Genomic DNA, 19790 nt, shown 5'->3' on the forward strand with positions numbered 1-19790 from the left:
CACAGACCCGTGAATGAAGTAGAGCAGACTCGGTTGACTACTCAAGAGAGTTATCTGGTCTGGCAGAAAGCTTTCTTATCTACTCCATTTTTCACATGAAAATTCAAATTCTGCAAGAACTTTAATGACCAGGAAGCAATGTGGGCAACTTGCTCACACAGTCAAAGGTTAAAAATGGCTGCTGCCCTCAGAGGTCACACACTCTACAGGGAGCTTGGTCTTCAATAAAGTTACAGGCTGAGAGAGCCACGGGTGGGGAGTCAGATGCTGGGTGGTGTAGGGTCTGTGCAATTTCAGGCAACAGTTCTGGGACAAAGAACGTTAGGAATGGGGTCTCCCAGATTTCGATACTTCCCGCTAACTCCAAACCCACTTGGCAAAACAATCCCACCAGCCAACGATTCCGCAGAGCTTCCTCCTGAGGCTCCCTCTATGTTTGTGTCATATCCAAGCGCTGCCGCTGCTGCTATTACTACCCAATCCTTGGATGCAGAAGACACATATACTCTAAATCCACGTGCCCAGTATGGTAGCCACCAGCCACCTGTGACTACTGAGTGCTTAACATGTGGTAGTACAACCAAGGAGCTGGGTTTTTTAATTTTGTCTTATTTTAATTAATTTTAAATTAAAACTGATACTCAATTCAATTATTGGAAAACCTTGAAGTATCTTTGGAACTACTTTGGTATATGAATCTAAGTTTTCAACTGTAAATTTATAAACTTTAAATACAGGTCTAGTATTTCTGATGAAAATTTAGCATCTGCCTTGAGATGTACTATAAGTGTAAAATACACAGGAGATTTCAAAGACTTAACATGAAAAATATAAAAGATCTCATTAATGAGTTGATATTGATCACATGATGAAATGATAATATTTTGGAGACACTGGGTTAAATAAATTATAGTATTTAAATTAATCGTACCTATTCCATGTTTTCTTTTTTTTTTTAATTTATTACTAAAAATTTAAAAATGACTGTGTGGCTTACATCATATTTCTGTTGGATGGCACTGCTCTGAATTCCTGTATCCCCTGTGCTGTGTATCTCTATACACTTACATGTACAGAAACCCCGCTCTCTGCGTAAGCATCTTACCTCGTAGCCTCCCTGGAACGTCAGATCCGAGTTGGCTGCGGGCAGGCGAGGTTGGAGATCAGGTTGGCCACGCGAGCTCAGTGGGGAGACGTGCTGGAAGAATTGAATTTCCTTCTCAGCCAAACTTCTGTTTCCTCCACTGTCTTGTCCCTGGTGGAAAGAGAATCTTGCAGCAACACAGAGCAAAGACACGGAGACTTTGCGAGCTCAGCGAAGCATTATAATTACAACAGAAGCCACTGTAGTCACGAGAAACGTTTGATTGACTCCCAGATAGTTCACCGTGACGGTTCTAAAGGACTAGAGCATTTCCGTGACTTCTGGATCCCTTACCTTGGTGGGTCCCAGGGGCCAATCGTTGCCTTTTTCATGCTCTGAGAAAACCTATGCCCCGGCAGGAGGGAACCTGGGGGCAACCCATGTATAGAAACTCTGGAAGGAATGTGGGGACCAGAGAGGGAGGAGAACAGGACAGAGGGGACACCCAGATGAGGGTCTGGTTCAGGCTGCACGAGGAGGGCTGGAAGGGAAAACGTGTCTCAACGTTGTACACCATCTTCCAGGCTCGGTATGCGTTTGCGATTGTGCGTGTCTGTCAGTTAAGTTGTTCTCTCTCTGGTAATGCATGCACTATGTACAACCCAGCACCTTCATTAATAATCTATAGCTCTGGCCCCTAAAGTGGGAATTTAATTGAAATGTATCCCAGTCTTAGCCAGAAGACAGCTGCCCAGCAATATTAGGTAATGCTTAAAAATAAATGTGGCTAAGCGCTCTCCTAGCTTGCTTTACGCAGCTTGATTCTCACCGCTGTTTGGCGGCCAGCCCACTGCCAATGTCCACTCTCGCTCTTCCAGTAATAATGGAAGCGGCTGGAATATGTACAGCTCACAAAAGACTGTCAAAATGAGTCCAGGCGTCTAATTAAGCCATGCCATGTCCGTCCCATTAAGCAGCAAAATCATGAAAGGGAGAAATGCTAGTTATTACATGGGCCTGTGAGCACAGCGAAGGCTGGAACAGCATGGAAAGGAGCTAGCACGGCCAACCGAGGCCTGCTTCTGCCAAGATTTCCCCCATGGTCAGAAAAGAAAGGGGCTAAAAAATCTTAGAGATCGAAAAATTCATTTTCTAAAAATCCAGGTAACTGGCAGGGAGATCAGACTGTAACCCAAAAGAGTAGTTAACAGATTAGGGTCGTTGTTTGCAGAACCTCACCACGTCACGTGGCAGGAGAGGCATTTATTCATCGGGGTCGCGTTCCAGCGGGCCTGCTTCATGCCTAGGTGTTATGGGTCCGTGGACACTGCTTAATTAGCAGTGCCGGCAAGAGGCCAAATGCATCCGTGTTCAGCCGTGGAGGAGAACCCGGGAGAGCCTGCCTGGAGTGCCCTGCGGGCTGGGGAGCCTACAGAGGGAGAGGGTGTTGGAGACTTGGCAAGCAGAAGGTGGCGATTACTGCAGACCACAGCTGCAGGCAGCGCCAGCTGACACTGAGGTGAGTAACGCAACGCCAAGCCAAGCTCCTGCCCAGAGGGGCCCGGCGAGGGCCGCGAACTCAGGTAGGCAGGCACACCTCTGCCTCTCGCCACCTCTCCACTCCAGATGGAGACGTCAGATCCGGGAGTGCTCAGAGCTCTGCCCGCAGGAGGGGCAGAGGGGCCACAAGACCCCAGCCCCCAGCGGATGAGGCTCCTCGCAAACCTCCGGTGGCAGAAGCGGCAGCACACAGGGAGAGGCGCACGGTCCCTCACCCCGCAGTGTGGCCCTGCCCCAGCATGACGGGAGTGGCTATCTCGGCGCAGTACGCGAGCCTTCCCCATTTGACCGTGCTTTTACAACACTTTAAAGGTACAAAAAAAGTATATTCATTTTTAAAGAAAGGAATAAAAACCAAAAATTGTCTGGAATCCCGCTACGCATAGACAGTCACTAGTAAATTTTTTATAAAGCATGCTCTTGCAATTTGTATTCACTGTTTTTAGCCTGCTGTTTTCATTTCAGAACATTATTCCACACCACTGGGTATTTTTCAATATTGTCTATTGTAGATGCATAATGCTCATTTTTCGGATATATATAAATTCACTCACTGGGTTTGAAGCAGACTTTATATTAAATATATATGTGTATTTATCTTGATGTCAGCAGATTTCATTGCTAGAAGAATTTCTTTTACATCATTTCTTGTGTTATTCCTCTCACTGTCGCCTGTGCCCTTCGAGATGCCGCGTAGCCCTGCATGGCTCCAGCTCTGGCGGATCGACACTAAATATCTGCACGAGCTACGTTTCTCACAGGCGGCTCCCGGCCCGAGACTGAGCGAGGCAGGTGCCCCCTGGAGAGAGGCTGGGCTGAGTCCTCCGGCTCAGACTTTGCAGACCTTCCCTGAGGCTGCCTGGGGGTCTAGGACACGTCCGCCCAGTCTCCCTCCTCTGTCGGGCACCTGGGGCCAGACTTCCTTCAGTCTCACCAAGGGTCCTCTCCACTTTCTCTCACAGGCATCTTCCCTAAGAAAGGTCTCGCGTACTCTGTCATTTCTTTGCACCTGCTTCTTAGGGGACCCGGGGAAGAACCGCCCGGTGCCGCTCTTCGGCAGATACACACCCTTGCTCTCCACTCTGCAGGGCAGCATCTGGCCCTGCGCTGCCGCCCAGTTTCAGGGTACCCTGAACTCTCATTGCGTGAACACGTCACAACTCCCAGGTCGCTGAACGTGTGGGCCCCTCCTCTGCCGATGACAAGCTGTGTGACTCTGGCTGGGTGGGTCTCAGGACCCCTCTGGGTCTCATTTCTTCATCTTTAAATGGGGGTAACAGAAGCTGCCACATCACAGTCTTGCAATAATCCAGGGAGCCAAGGCCCAGAACATGGTGACAACACTATTAACAGCAATCACCAGAAAGGCCCAAATCCTCAGCCGGCAGCCGAGGCCTGGGAGGTCACCCGAGTGATGCGGAGGCAGGGACCAGGCTCCCAGAGCAGCCACACGGACCCCTGCCCAGTGTGGTCTCTGGGCCAGGAGAGGGATGCCCGAGTTCGTCCCGGGCCACCTGCCCATCTGCAGGCCCTCCTCCCCACTGCCGGCGTGGCCAGCCGGCCTCTGCACCCAGCCTTCCCCACCCAGCTCCTCCTTCACTCCCGGCAGCCAGGCTTCGCCACACTCCAGAGAAGGGCACAGTCCTCCCGACGGCCACGTCAGCCCGGGCCTTCTGAGACCAGCTGCGAGCTCGGGAGTCCCCGGGGCCACCTTCACTTCAGACCAGCCGGCTACAAATCCGGAGTCCCCACATCGGCAGGGCTTCAAACATGAAGCTTTCACGTCCTCAGGGATGTGCCACCCTCCTGTCACTGACGTGCGATGACACACTGCCAGCACAGGGAGCTCACCCAAGCTGCATTCTCCAGAGTTCAGTGTCGGGTTTGACTGCAGCGGCGCGATTGAGTGAATCACTGCCCACCTAACTGAACTCAGTGTCCAGCCCCTCCGCTCCCCGAGCGTGGGCGGACAGGCGGCTCCAAGCCTCACCTTTCCACACCACGCTGGCCTTCCTGCCCGACCAGCACCCGTCCCGAGTCACTGCGTTAGGATAAAATTTCCAGGGAGCCACCATGAGTCACCTCACTGGCATAAACGCAGGGGTGGGCCAAGAGGCCCACCACGGATAACAAAGCCACCCCGATCTCTCAGGAGATTCCAGAGGTTCTCTCCTAGGAACCAGGGAGGAAGGCCACGCAGAGTCCTCACTCTAAACAGCTGCGGATACCCCTGCGGGTGAGCAGGACTCTGCAACAGGAGCACTTACATTTAAATTCTGCAGCTAGGTAGGTATCTAGCCGAATAGCAAAGTCATCATAATCATGTAGTTGTGCGCGGAATGCCCCTCTGGCCTACCCACTCTCTGTGAGCGACTTTATTTCCCGATCCTATAATTAACGCCACGATCATATTCTTTTGAAGACCGTCTGTTTTGCCAGAGCTGTGTTATTAATCATCCTGAAATTCAGAAACTTCACCCTGGTTTGTCCCTGTGATTAGGGAGGAAGAAACAACGGACCAGCAGTCACACAAACCAGCACGTGCGTAGCTGGGCCGCAGGATTTGCTAGTGGATGTCAGGAAAGTCATTTGCACAAAGTTCTTCTTACCAACTAATGCAAAATAAGTAGCTCTAAAAGGAAGTTACTATGTTTGTAAAAATATGAACATTTTCCTCTTCCTTTGGGCAAATAGAACGACATTTTGCCATCCACCCCAAATTATATCAGCAACGATTGAACTCTTTCAAGATTTAACATTGTGTGGAATGTTTCCAGCGCCGCCTGGGAAGGAAAACAGAATGTAGCGCCTGTACGTTACAGGTGAAGGACCGGGTGTGACAGGCCCAGCAGAGAGTCTCGGGGCAGAACCTTCGCAGAGGGTGGCGGCAGAAGACCCAGTATCAGCTGTGTAGGTCAAAGAGACCGTCTTGTCAGAACCCAGAAATGACCAGACCAGAAGTATGACACACCTAACCAACGCCCTCGAAAGGCTGAAATGTCCTCGAAAATACTAACTTTTAAAAATCCAGAATGAAAATGTCAGTTCTCAGCTAGACCAGGCCCCTCCCACCAGTCCTTTCCCTGCCTGGGACTGGCTTCTTCCAATCACGAGGTCACTGAGGGACTCAGCAGCAAGCATTGTAATTTAGTCTCTAGTGATCCCCTTGGGTTATTTTGTTTGTTTGTTTAAATCAAGCCTGAGGCTGGTGAACAGTAGCTACACACCCATATTGTGTGTTCTGTGAATGCTAGCTCTCTCGAATTTGGATATTGGTTATGTTTTATAGAGTGTAAACCAAGTTTTATATTCTGCAATGCAAACAGGTACCTATCTGTTTCTAAATAAAACTGTTTACATTCGTTAAAAAAAAAAAAAGAGAATGAGAACCAGGGACTTAGGAAATCTTTTTCTTCTTTTTTTTCTGAGACAGAGGCTCACTCTTATTTCCCCAGGCTGGAGTGCAGTGACGTCATCACAGCTCACTACAACCTCCAACTCCTGGGCTCCAGCAATCCTCCTGCCTCAGCCTCCTGAGTAGCAGGGATTACAGGTGCTCACCACCACACCTGGCTAATTTTTCTATTTTTAGTAGAGACGGGGTCTTGTTCTTGCTCAGGCTGGTCTTGAACTCCTGAGCTCGAGCAAGTCTCCCGCCTCCGCCTCCCAGAGTGCTAGGATTACAGGAGTGAGCCACCTCGCCCGGCCAGAAATCTTAAAAGCCCCTGACCACATCCCTCACCCCTGGCCAATCAAGTAGGGGCCTTTCTGCCTTTCCTAGGGATTAGACTTGCCAGAGAGTCCATGATTTCAACATTCTCCACCAACACCCCCAGACACTGTTGGATGCCTTGGGGCTCAGAAAACAACACCCCAAAATATGGTGCTTTGGCAAGCTGAGTGCTTTAAATTAAAGGGAATTAAAGGGTCTCAGAAATAAGCCTCAGAACCAAGGTATCCCTCTGACCTCCCTCCTGGCCCGACCTCCTGTCTAGTCAACCTGATCCTCTTTCTTTCCCAAAGTACCAGGAGGGACTTTCTTGGAATTTCCTTATCTAAGGAAACTTCTTTCCAAAAAAAAAAAAAAAATGCAATTGTCCTAAGACTACCTTCTTGGGAATCTCATCAAATAACCAGGGAAGATTAACCACTGGAGAAGAGAAGATGGGGACTTGTCACCACGGAGACACACTTTCCGTCTGTGCTTCTGAGGGCAGCTCTGAGAGATTGCCTGGGAGAGTCACCTGCATAATAAGACAACCTTTGCTCACGGGGCATCACCTTCCGGGCCACGTTCCCACAGCTCAGAGGAACTTTGCCCCACACCATTGTTTTTCGTGCTCATTCGTTCCCCTAAAAATCATTTACGACCCCTCTAAAATTCTCTACAGCCCCTCAACCTCCCTCTCCCCTATGAAGAGAGTACACAAACCTCCACCCTCTGGTCTGTCTTTGAGTCTCATACTTGCAGGACTCCCCGGTCCATGTGCGTGTTGGGAAACGTGTGAGCCTTTTCCTCCTGTTAATCTATTGTCAGTCATTTCAAGGGAACTTCAGAGAGGGTGGAAGGGAAGCTTTCTCTCTGCCCCTGCGGATGCACTTGCTCTATTCCATGTCTTTCCCCGAACTTTCATGCAGTGTCCAAGACAGAGGAGGTTGACGTTGCCAGTCTTCTTAAAGACTAGCTCTTTTAAAGAATGGAATCCACTTCTGCATTCTATTGGGCAAGGTCAGCTCAGACTCTCGATGTGATCAGCTGACGTGCACAGTGGGAGTAGAGGCATCGATGGCACCATCTCTGGATCCATCTCCTACAGCTCATGGTGATATTCTCAATCTCTTTTTAAAGCCATGTAGATTTCCGTTGAGAGTGTGTGCCAAGGTTTATTCAACCAATCTCCTATGTCTCAGTGTCTAGACTGTTTCCAATCACACACACTGCCCTAGTGAATAGGACCGTGCATGTTACTTTTTGGAAGAGCTTTGCTGGGCCAAGGGGTAAGTGCATTTGTTTCCTGGGGCTGCCATAACAAAGCACCACAGACTTTGTGGTTAAAAACAACACACACTCATTCTCTCACAGCTCTGGAGGCTAGAATTCCAAAATCAAGGGCTCAGCAGAGTCACACTGTCTAGGAAAGTTCTAGGGAAGGATCCTTACTTGTCTCGTCCAGTTTCTGGTGTTGCCAGAAACCCTCGGCGTTCCTTGGCTTGTAAACACGGCACTCCAATCTGCCGCTGTCATCGCATGAGCTTCTTGTGTGTCTGTCTCTCTTCTCTTCTCATAAGGACACGACTCATGGTAGATTTAGGATCCACTCTAACGTGGCACGGCCTCATCTTAACTTGGTTGCATCTGTGGAGACCCTAGAGCCAAATGAGTCACATACACAGGTTCTGGGTGGGCATGAATTTGGGGGGTGCACTCTTCAACCTGGTAAGTAAACACATGCATGGGCTGGCTCTATGGTGTCAAGGTCCCCTCCATGGAGCTGCGCCATGTTGCTCTCTCCCAAGCAGTACATGGGAGCACCTGTTTCCCCATAGCCACAACAACACAACATGTGGTCAAGCTTTCGAATTTTTGCCAATCTGGTATGTAAAAAACAGTACCTTGGCCTTTTATTTTTCATTACAGATGAAGTCTAGCATTTTTATGTGTCCATTTATATTATACATTTTTGGGGGGGTGATGTGTTCGTGTCTTTTCCCCCTCAATTTTTCATATAGAACTTGTATGGGATTTGCCCTCGATATTTTTCTGTGGTCCATTTTTATGTGCTGTGGTTTTCTTGGCCATTTAGAAAGAATCATGGCTCATGTCAGCTTTGCTGACCCCCCAGAGCTCCCTCTGCTGTGTGTCTTTGTGATGTGTTTCAAAACCACGGCCGCTTGGCTGCAGACGTTTCCTGGCTTCGTTTCCCTCCTCCAGCTGTAGCTGGACCTTCTCTTTCCTGGTTCTCCATTGCCCCTTCTCTGCAAACTGTTTATCCTGCTTCCAGCAGCTTCTCCTGGGCATGGAGCCCTCTACTGCAAGAAAGCCCTGGTAAGTAGTTTTGAGAGTCAACAGGGTCTAGGACAGCCCTAACTCCTCCAAACTTTACCAGGGACAAGCGCAGCCATCGCTACTGAAGTTGGCGACGCCCCTTGGCTGCCGCTGTTGTGCTCAAATCCTCTTACTGTGCTTCGCGGTGAAAACTCGTTGGCTGTCTGGGAGCCTTTCCTTCTCGGCCCATCGGATGCCCTCTGCTGTTTTCCTGCACAGACACACGAGAACTAACACAAGCCTTCAGGCTGTTTGCTGTGTTCCCATCTGCTTATATCCTGAAGTTCCTGAGATGCCTCGTGATCGAGTTTTATTGTTAATGTCATCCATGGTTTTCTGCTTCTCTCTCTAGCTGCTCTGTCTATTCTTACGGGGGAATTCAGAAAGATTCCAAACTATATAAAGCCGCCAATGCGATGGTCTTCACCTGTCTTTCCTCAATTTTTAAGAATTTTTATGTATTAGTGAAATCGACCCTGTGTCTCTGACACACATGGCAACTATTTTCTCCATACTGTTGGAGGAAGCACCTGTCGAGGCACCCCGACATCCCACAGCCCCACGCTGGCCCTCTGTGGCCAGTCAGGTCCCCAAGACCAGGGGCCAGACCCCTGGGGAGGGTCATGAAAGCTGTGGAAAGTGATGATGAGCAAAACGTCTCTTGCCCCCAGGAAGCCGCAGTAAGAGCCCCTGCCTTGACTGGGGTCTCTGGAGGGCAGGGGCTGGGTGTTTTCCCTGCAGAATCCCCTTTCCCTGCACAAGGACCTAGGGGCTCCCAGAGAAAAACCTCCCTTGCACCTTTCCCTTCTACTCTCCCAGAAGCTCCATCCAGTTTTCCCAGGGATGCTCCAGGCCGAGCCCCACACACAACGTCCACTCGGCTCGGACCACCTGCCTTAAGAGGAAGCCCAGAAAACTCGGCTGAGCGAGCCTGGGAACACCTGGAGGCAGTAGACAGCACACGGAGAAAGACTCCTCAAAAACACAATGTCCCACATTTCCACTTGCAAAGTAATTTTGAGGAGAAGGAATTAGCTGCCCTGTGCTGAGAAATGAAGAGAATGACACGTTACGCCCACCCCAAGGCCTGTCCGTGTTCCCTCCGGAGGGAAGTGGAGACCTGCGCGGCGCCACAGCGCCCCCTGCTGGGGCAGCCTGAGAGCGCGCCGGCCGTCCCCAGACGCACCTGTCCCGCTGGGCCTCTCCCCTCCGCTCCGGAGGGAAGAAAACTGGAAATGGCTGCTCCAGGACTGCGTTCCCTCCGGAATAGTTAAGTCTAATGCTAGCTCTCCACTATCAAGTGTTTCAAGGGCATGTCTTAAAACCCGGTGTTAATAAGGTCACGGGGCATCCCACCCTCGCGTTCACCCGGCTGCTCTCACACAGTGAACAGCGATCGCCATTGATTTGCTCAGGCACTGGGCCAGGATTAGTCTAATTCAATGCTCACAACAGCCTTGCAGGGGCCCAGCTGTTACTTGGTGTGACAGGTGCAGAGCAGGCTCGGAGAGGGGCTGCGGGTCCTGCTGGGGGTCAGTGGTCAGGGCTCCCAAACGCTCTGCTGTGAACCACGCGGCAAACACCTGACGTTCTGCTTTGGTTCCCACAAAATACACCATGAACTCTGCTTGGGTTTCCAAAATTGTTACATTTCTTTTCCCACTGAATACTGGCTTTCTTTTAAGCAACTCCATATCCTAGTGTCTCTAAGAAAGTATAAACCACCCCTTTGAGAAAGTTGATTGATCACCTACTATGTGCAGGAGAGCTGGGCAGGGCTCTCTGGGAAAAGTCAGGTGCCAGAGGCACACGCTCACCTAAGGGGACTTTGGTGACTGACACAAGGCTGTGCTGAGACACTCTGAGCTAAGAAAGCAAATCAAACCCACAGTTCACTACCAAGTGTGTGCCGCCAGTGTGCAGCCTGGATTGGGTTTGGGGGTCACTGTGACATGGATGGGCTCAGGCACAAAGTGTGCCAGGACTTGAGGAGCCCTGAGCAAGGGATAGCAGGAAGGAAGGAGGGACAGGGACATGCTGGTGACAGGGACCCTGATGAAGCACACGGGACATGGCAACCAGGAACCTGGGGAAATAGTTTGGCAACAACCTTCATTTAGCACAGGGATACCAACAGGCTTCACCTTGCATACCAGCTCTGAGCTTTTGGCAGGCAGAGGCTAAAGTTCTCTCTCGGGGAGGATGCCGAAGCCAGGCCCAGGCGCCATGGGAAAGAAGGCTGCAATCGATTAGTAATGTCTGCCATGGTCAGTGTCTAGCGTGGTGGCAAGATCCACACCATGAATTTGCCTTTTCTGGTTGCAAGAGAATTGTCTGTACATAAGAACTCTCTGTCAAAATGCTGCATATGGAGGAAATGACCTCACACAAGCGTAGAAACTTCAAGAGAACTAGATAGAGTGCTCCAGCCTCGACCCAGTGGGAATGGATAGGGCATCTGGACTTTTCTACAAGCCTGGAAGAATGAGGAGGGCAGAAGTTATCAGCATCAACAACCAGGATGTGTTGCAGGACAGAAAACAGATGTCACAGGCAGAGATACCGGGTACTGGTGGGGAGGACACATAGAGGGCAGAGGGGAGTCCTGGGAAGTCATGAACAGGGCTGTCCTGCCCAGGCTCTTGAGCCCCTGCAGAGGGGAACAGTCCTGGTTAAGCACTGAAGTAAGGTCTGGGAGGGCACCGAGAGCCAAGTGTCTCTTGGTCAGGAGGGGAGAAGAGCATCCAGACACCCTTTCTGTCTTGAGAAGGGCCCTCTGTGTCGGAATTGGCAGTGGAGCTGAAAGCACCAGCGTCTCCTGTTGCTGGGGTGACAGAAGTCAAAAGAAAACGCAGCAAGTGTGATGGACGAAGAGGAAGAGAAAGCCAGGCAGGGTCCTGTTGTCAGGGAATGAACAGAAAAGTGAGCACCTGTAGTCGGCGTTCGCTGCACCAGCATTAACTGAGCACCTACTATGTAAGTGCTCATGATACTGCAAGCTCCACGGAGCTCACAGAATTGAAGCACCACTAGGAATCAAGAGCATAATGAACACGTTCCAACTCGAGCCGCTAGCCAAGACACGTCTTCACTGAGGACACGAATAATGGCGTGAGAAGAGGCTTTCAACCCCGTCGTTTTCCTAGAAGCCAACTCTGTCCTGGAAGACCACGGTCGCTCTGCTCCCAGCCTCCCCCACGCGCTTGCTCTTCTTCCGCGCTTTACTTGTGATCCCTTTGCTTCCGCCACAGCCATCATTTTCCACAGCCCTCCTTTATTCCTCCAAACTTTCTCTAGCATTTATCTGCCCTTAGCGCCAGGGCCTTTCTGAAGTTTTGCAACAATGTTCTCTTTTATTATTCACTTGTGAACACAAGCATTAGTAAAAAAGAGGAGAAAAAAGAAAGAGAAGTGTTCTATTTTTAAAGTTTGAATTGTTAAAGTTGTCTAAGATTTGGAGGAAAAAAATCATCATTAATTTTACATTATTAAAAGAAAATATGTTTTCACCCATAATCTAGAGCCCTTTAACCTTGCAATAGTCCTCATTTCTATCTTCCCTTCCAACATTTACCCATAAATTTAGTCTAGAACCTGGTACGTAATAACCAAGAGGTATATACAGTATTATTTTCCACGGTTTTTTGAAGTTATTTCACATAGACCCCTTTTATGTAAACTTTATATTTATGAATTTAATAGCTTCAAAACCTTCCCTTCAGTTGTGCGACGATGACGTGTTTAACCATTTACCCAACAGATACTGAGGTCATTTTAAGCGGTTTAGCTCTTGTGCTTCACGCCGCTGTGCCATTTTTAGCTGTGGCTTATTTCCTCTTTTGTAATGACTTCCTCGGGATGACTTCCAGGGGCAGAACACCAAGTCCAAGGCTAAGATGCTATTGCTGCTCTCATTGTGTGTTGCTACCTTGCTTCCCCAAATGACAGCCTCTGAGACATGAATGTCCCTCTAAATCAATAGTCCGATGGCAGCACCCCCAAACTCCACTTCCTCCAGAGGACAACACGTCAGAATTATTAAGCATGTCTACTTTGCTGAGAGTTCAATGCCTCAGGAATAAAAAATACATCCCTTCCCCCACTACCTGTGCTTCGCAGCCCCCTTCTGACTTCGGCCCAAAGAGGCAGCCACCCATGTTCTGGGGCAGGGTTGGTTTCCACCCTAAGCATGAAGCCCAAGAATCCCAGCCACAGGAAGGCTGGCGCGGGGTGGGCCTATTACTGCGGCTGCCTCCCTGCAACTCTGACACAGACCCATGCTGGTAACAAACTCTGCTGGAAGCCTTCATCCTTTGTGGCCCCAGCTCCTGCTGCCTCCTTCCTGGCCAACCAACTGGAAATCTTTCTCATTGTTGCCTGCGAACTTGCAACTTCTGGCCGGCCTGCCTGCCTGGGCTCAAAACCCAACGCACTTCATTGCTGGGAATGATCTGTGTCATCTTCTCTTTGCAGGGTCGTTAGGGGCTAAAGGTGCATTCCTCTCTCCCGCAGATGACCTTCCTGCATGGGGCTTCTGGGGGCTGGTGACACATTCCCCACAGCACAAGGCCCCCCTGCCATCCCTGGGGCCCCAGACCGTGCTGTCACCAAACTGGGTGTAGTGGGTGTGCTGAGTGTCTTCCATCTGTCCCTCCAATCCTTTCCCATCCTATCCTCCCCATTTTCCCCAGAAGGCCACCTGTCTAGGCTACCACTGCAGACTTCCTGCCCTCCCTTCTGGCTGGGGTCACCCAGTGGGAATCCCAGCAGGCGATCAGAGGGAGAGAGGGGGGCGGGTCCTCCCAGTCTTGATTCCTCCCTCCGTCCCGCCTGGCTGGCCCTGGAAGGTCAGAGCCCCAACCCAGCAGTCTTTGCTGGGCTCTGTTAAGTATGCCCTCCATTTGCCTTACGACAATTCACCCACTGAAAGCTTACAATTCAGCGTTTTTTAGTTTAATCAGAGTGGTATAAACATCACCACAGTAGAAGTTTAAAAATTTTCATCACTCCCAAAAGAAACCCCAAACCCATTAGCAATAATTCTCCATCTCCCCAAATATTCCAGCCCATGGCAGCCACCAATCTGCTTTCCTTCTAAGGATTTGCCTACTCTGAACATTTCGTATAAATGAAATAACATAGTATGTGCTCTTTTGTGTCTGGCTTCTTTCACTTGATGTATGTTTTCAACATTCATCAATACCGTGGCATGTATCAGTACTTCGTCTCTTGTTACGGCTGACTAATATTCCGTCGCATGGCTACACCGCATTGTGTTTACTCATTTGTCAGGTGACAGACATTGTAGCTGTTTCCACTTTTTGGTGAGAAGTGGTACCACAGTGTGGTTTTGATTTGAATTTACCTGATGACTAAAGATGTCGAGCATCTTTTCACGTATTTATTGGACATCTGTATGTCTTCCTTGGAGAGATGTCTGATCACATCCTTAGTCCACTTTTAAATTAGGTTATTTGCCTTTCTCTTTTTAAGAGTTATTAATATATGCTAAATACAAGTTTCTTATCTGGTATATGATTTGCAAAAATATTCTCCCATTTTTTGGTTGTCTTTTCACTTTTTTGATGGTATCTTTTGAGAACAAAAGTTTTTAATGTTGATGATGTCCAATTTACCAATTTTTTTTCTTTTGTTCTTTCTGCTCCTGGTGTCATATCTAAAGAATCAGTGCCTGATCCCTAGCCATGAAAATGTACCCTATGTTTTCTTCCTAAAACTGCTATAGTTTTAGCTCTCGCAGTTACGTCTTTGATGTGTTTTGAATTAATTTTTGCATATGCTGTGAGGTGGGGGTGCAACTTCATTCTCTGCATATAGAAATCCAGTTGTCCCTCCACCCTGTGTGGAAAACACTATCATCTCCCCCATTGAACGGTCTCGGTACCCCGGTTGAAAATCAATTAACTGTCAATGCAAGGGCTTACTTCTGGACTCAATTCTATTCTATTTTTATTACCCACTCACCTATATATCTATCTTGTGTTGATTACTGTAGCTTTATAGTAAGTTTTGATATCAGAAAGTACAAGTCCTCTTAGTTCTTTGTTTTCAAGGTTGTTTTTGTTATTCTGTACTCCTTAAATTTTTATACAAAGTTTAGGACAAGCTTGTCAATCTTAGTACTGCAGTTGTATTATAAAGTCTTCCAGTCCATGCACAAGGGATGTCCTGCATTCATCTAGGTCTCCTTTAACTTCTTTCAACAATGTTGTGTAGTTCTCAGAGTATAATTTTTGCACTTTTTTGTTGTATTTATTTCTAAGTATTTTATTATTTTTGACACTATTATAAGTGGAGTTGTTTTCTTAATTTCATACTAGGTTTGTTCATTGTTACTGTACAGGAAAAAAAGCCCTGAAGGGTCACATTTTCCAAAGGTTTTCAGAACCTGAACTTGCTTCGAACACAAAAAGAAGGCAAGGATGTCTTAAGAAACATGAAGGAACCCTATCATATTTTTTCTTACTCATATAACTTCTTTATATTAGCCACCTTATTCTGCTGACAATAATGAAATAGAAGAGAAAGAAAGGCCAATCCATAGTTCTTTTTCCATTCAGTCTTTCCTTACTCATCAGTAAGCCCAAGATCAAGAGTGAGGGTAGAACATGTGTGTATAAAGAAATGCAATGAAAATCGTCAAGTTCATTTTGTGCAGCATTTCCATGGTTCTGACAAAAACAAAATACATTTGCATGTATAAGCTATGAAATACAGATGGTGTAATTTCTGTGATTTTCTATATGAGTTAAATGCATTTATATTTGTATTCAAAACTGGCATTGCACAAATAAAGATGGATGGTAAAATTCATGCTAATAGTTTAAAATTTTAATTTTTCTTTACTTAGAATGATAGTAATAGCAAATTTAAAAAAAAACACCATACAAAGTTAAGAGATGTGAACTAAAATAAAATCCTAAGCCCTCCAGCAGACTGAACGGACCCTCTCTTGACCAAGGGGACCCCAGAGAAAACTTAAAACTGAGTTGCTGGCCATGAGGAGAAGGGAGGTTGGACATGTTTCATTTACCCCTTCCCTTTTGGAGTTACTCTTTGTAACAATAAGATACTAAATAATTAACAGGACCTAAGGCCATGCAAGACAATGGTTAAACCACACCTTGCAGGCCATCAATTTACTTAGGTATACGTTCAGTAGCTTGTCTCTAATTAACAGGCTTCCTTATCTTAACTTAAAACATTCCAAACCTTTAGACAAAGCTTCATTTCTTTAACCAATTACAAATCAAAAAATATTTAAACCTACCTATAACCTGTAAGCCTCCCCCACAAGACGTCCTGCCTTGTTGGGCCAGACCAATGTACACCTTGCATGTATTGATTTATGGTTTTATGTGTAATCCCTGTCTCCACGAACATATAAAACCAAACTGTGACCCAACCACCTTCAGCACATTTTCGTAGGACCTCTTGAGGCCATGTGCTCTGGGCCACGGTCACACATATTCAGCTCAGTATAAACCTCTTTAAATTATTTACAGAGTTTGGAGTTTTTTTTGTTAACAGAGATAAACTGAAAGGAAAGGCAAAAGCTTTATATTTTATTACCTTTAATGACACTTTACCCCTGACTTTTGAACAAGGGGCCCTGAATTTTAAATTTTCTCTGGGCCCCACAAATTACGTAGCCACACATACAGCAGGAAACAAATCAAAGCCTCTTCCCTGGGGGTCTAGGGAGGGGCAGCAAAAATAAATATGTAAATAAATAATATACAATATAACGCTTGCTATTAATAACAATTAGTACTGTGCAGAAAACCAAAAAGGCCAGGATGCCTAGGGCAAGTTGGCTAGAGCACACACACACACACACACACACACACACACACACACACACGAACAAGAAAGATGTGACCATTATAATTTTGTTCTTACCTCATTGACAACACCCTTCTTAGTCTAGAAATGTTGTTATCAAGTAAGCTTGCCACGTTTTCCTTACCAAGACAGATAAAAGTTACATTGTGCAGCTATTAAAGTTAAGATTTTTCTTAGATCTGGGAATTAAATGGTATAACCTTTGAGTGATGGGAAGGACTTTGGCCTTTAGGAGTCTGAGCAGAAGAGCTACAAGGTCTGCTTTATGTTTCAGAAAAAAATCCCTGTGGCTGCTGTGCGGAGAGCAGCCTGGAAGGAGGCAGGAGACCACTGAGCGTCAGGCAGGGTCCTGTCCTGGCGGGAGGAGCTTTAGAGACCAGTCCAGGGTGGCCAGACAGGCCAGCGCTGCCACCTCCCAGGCGGGGAGGACTGCCCAAGAGGCAGGTTTGAAGGGCGAATCAAATGTTCGATTTTGAGCCTTTAAGTTTCTTTCCTCCTGTAGGCAGTTGAACACTCAAATTGGTAACTTGGGAACGTTTCATGAGCACCTACTATGTGCTGGGCATTGTGCGGACAAGCCGCGGCCGACTTTGTTGTATTCCACAGCAACTTTTATTATTTAAAAATGTATTATATAGATATAAGTTTTCTGCGCACTGGGTGTCTTCATGAAGCGCTCTCAAAGAGGCAACAAACCCCTCCTTTTCACGCGCTCCCAACGCGGCTTCCGGCCAGGTCCTCCAGAGCACCGAGAGGGGCGGCCAGAGCGGCGGTGCGTCCCTTCCCAGTCGCAGCGAGGTCTGACGACGCCCCGGAAGTGACGGCGCATTCGCGTATGGGCGCTTGGCAGCGACGGCGGCTTTAAACGTCATCGCGGGCGCGACGCCCCGAGGGACAGTCTGGAGTCCGGCTGTCGTTAAGGTGCGGTGGCGAGACCGGCTGGGAAGATGCCAGTGGCGGTGATGGCGGAAAGTGCCTTCAGTTTCAAAAAGTTGCTGGATCAGTGCGAGAACCAGGAGCTCGAGGTAGCCATTTGCGTCACGGTGGGAGAAACCGCGGGGTCGCCCCTGGTCCCGGGGCGGCACCGGTTTCCAGGGTAACGGGGCTTGAGGCCCGCGGGGCTTTGGCGCGCGCGGAGTGGGCGCGGGAGGTGGACGTGTGTCGCCTGCTCTGACAGCGAGGGATCCTGGACCGGTTTTCCCGAACTCGCTAGGAGCTTTCATTTGTCTTCAGCTTGGGAGCCCGAAAACCCTAGGTATCTCTGCTCTGACACCCACTGATCCGCTAGGCTAGACATCTTTCCTTCCTGTGGTCGGGGTGAAAGGGGACAGTGATGTGGTTTTGTTAAAGACCTTTGTGTCTTTAATAAAAGACACGTCCATACACACAGAGAACAAGAAAGACGTGACCGTTGTAACCTTTTCTTAACTCACAACGCCCTTCGTAGTCTCGTAATGCTATCGAGTAAGCTTGCCATTTTTTCTTTAATAAGACAGATAAAAGTTATATAGCAGCTATGAAAAGTAAGATTTTTCTTAGAAAGGCACTTAAAAAGCCTCTGTGACATTGCTATAAAAATTAACTGAAGGAGACAACAGCCAGAAGAAGCTCACAGGTAGACACTTAATGGATGTTTTCCAACTGAGTCAAAACTGAATGAGGAGAGAAATATCTCTGTGTATCAGCTGTGGTGATTTTCTCTCCCTTGCTCTTTTACCTTGGTACCCAGTGTGCTTGATGCAGTCAGCAGAATCAGACTACTTTAGGAATCTGTTGGAAATATTTGTTTCTTATAATAGTAAGATCATTTAAATGAGGATTTGAGAACTGGAAAAGGGAATCCACTGAAATGTTCTTGTGTATGTAAAGAAACTGAGGCCCCAACGGAGATAAATCACGGCTGATGACAGATCTAAACTTGGTACTCTAGATTTTAGCGTTTGATGCTTCTTTAAGCTGTTCCTCCATCTGTAATAGGACTGTAAGATAGCCTTACTTTTTTGATTAGCATTAATAAAATACTCTTTTTTAATGAAAGTATAAATGAGTTTTGTTTTTGTCGCCCCCCCTCCCCCCGTATTTGGCCTTCTAGGCTCCTGGAGGAATTGCTACACCCCCAGTGTACGGTCAGCTTCTAGCTTTATATTTGCTCCATAATGACATGTAAGTACCTTTAACCTAAAGCCAAGAGCGACAGGTTCCTCAGGGTTATACCGAAATTATTCTGCCTTGAAGTAGCAACACGGAAACACAGGCACAATGAGCTACTTCTTTTATTATAATACTTACTACATCTATTTCATATTGAATCTTAGTTTAATGAATTATGACTTGTTTTACATACTCCTTCTAGAAAACATTTAAATTTATTGTGAGAAACTGCAATGTCAGTAAATTCCTTTACTTCCGTTGACCTTTCTCTTTTTTGTCTTTTAAACTTTCTTGTGACCTCTCTTTACCTAACATCATAATGTAATCAGTAGAACAAATGAAGCTGAAAGGGAAGATTGAGAGCCAAGAGGAATTCGTTACTAATGTGTGTGAGATTTCTTGAAAGATTTTTGTTTTTCAGTTTTTCCTAATTCATGTTCATTAGGAAAAGTCAGAAAGCATTACTATGCAAAAGAAGAGGGGTCTCCTGTAGTTCCATGACCCATCAGTGATTCCTGATAAAATTCTGTTTTGCATTCTTCCAAACCCTTTCTTTGCATATCTTTTTAAAAACTAAACTGAGATTTTTATTACGTATATATGAATTATGTTTCATTTTTTGTAATCCCATCATCATATGTTTGTTCAAGCTTCAAAACCTTTAAAAACTCCTGCCTTGAAGTTTTGGAGGCTCTGTACTCGCTGGTATGAGGGGTATAGCAAGAAAAGCATTGTGTGCCACACTTACCATCAGGGAATGCTAGAGCCTTGAAAGTACATAAATTAGATTATTTTTATATCTGAAGAAATTGGGCAGCTGTATGTAAGTTTTTGTGTTTTTAGTGTGTTGCTTTAATTTAGGATTTGGATCATCAATTTAAAGAAATTCACTAGAAATGGCAAAATGTTACTTTGATAAAAATATCTGGTAGTTCATGTCTTTTTATCTTATTTCCTCAGAACAAATTATTATAAAACTAAATTTTATTCTGTGTCATGTATTTTAAAGTATACTTCTGTTTGTTTGCCTTGGGACCTAGTAATTTTAAACATTTACTGAGATGATTATGTTTTTAATTATTT

The 19790-nt window shown here is 46.9% G+C and overlaps 1 protein-coding gene across 1 annotated transcript in view; it reads left to right on the forward strand.

The window, feature by feature from the left end:
• Nucleotides 1-17431: 17431 nt before the first annotated feature.
• The window catches only part of COPS8 (COP9 signalosome subunit 8), a 12081-nt gene continuing 9722 nt past the window's right edge, over nt 17432-19790 (forward strand). The window contains exons 1-2 of the mRNA XM_012648818.1: nt 17432-17581; nt 18649-18720. Of these exons, the coding sequence (XP_012504272.1) occupies nt 17504-17581; nt 18649-18720 (150 nt within the window). The 5' untranslated portion in view covers nt 17432-17503. The remainder of the gene's footprint in view (nt 17582-18648; nt 18721-19790) is intronic.

Source organism: Propithecus coquereli, unplaced genomic scaffold (genome assembly GCF_000956105.1).
Source record: "Propithecus coquereli isolate 6110/MARCELLA unplaced genomic scaffold, Pcoq_1.0 Scaffold295, whole genome shotgun sequence".
In the NCBI taxonomy this organism is placed as follows: domain Eukaryota; kingdom Metazoa; phylum Chordata; class Mammalia; order Primates; family Indriidae; genus Propithecus; species Propithecus coquereli.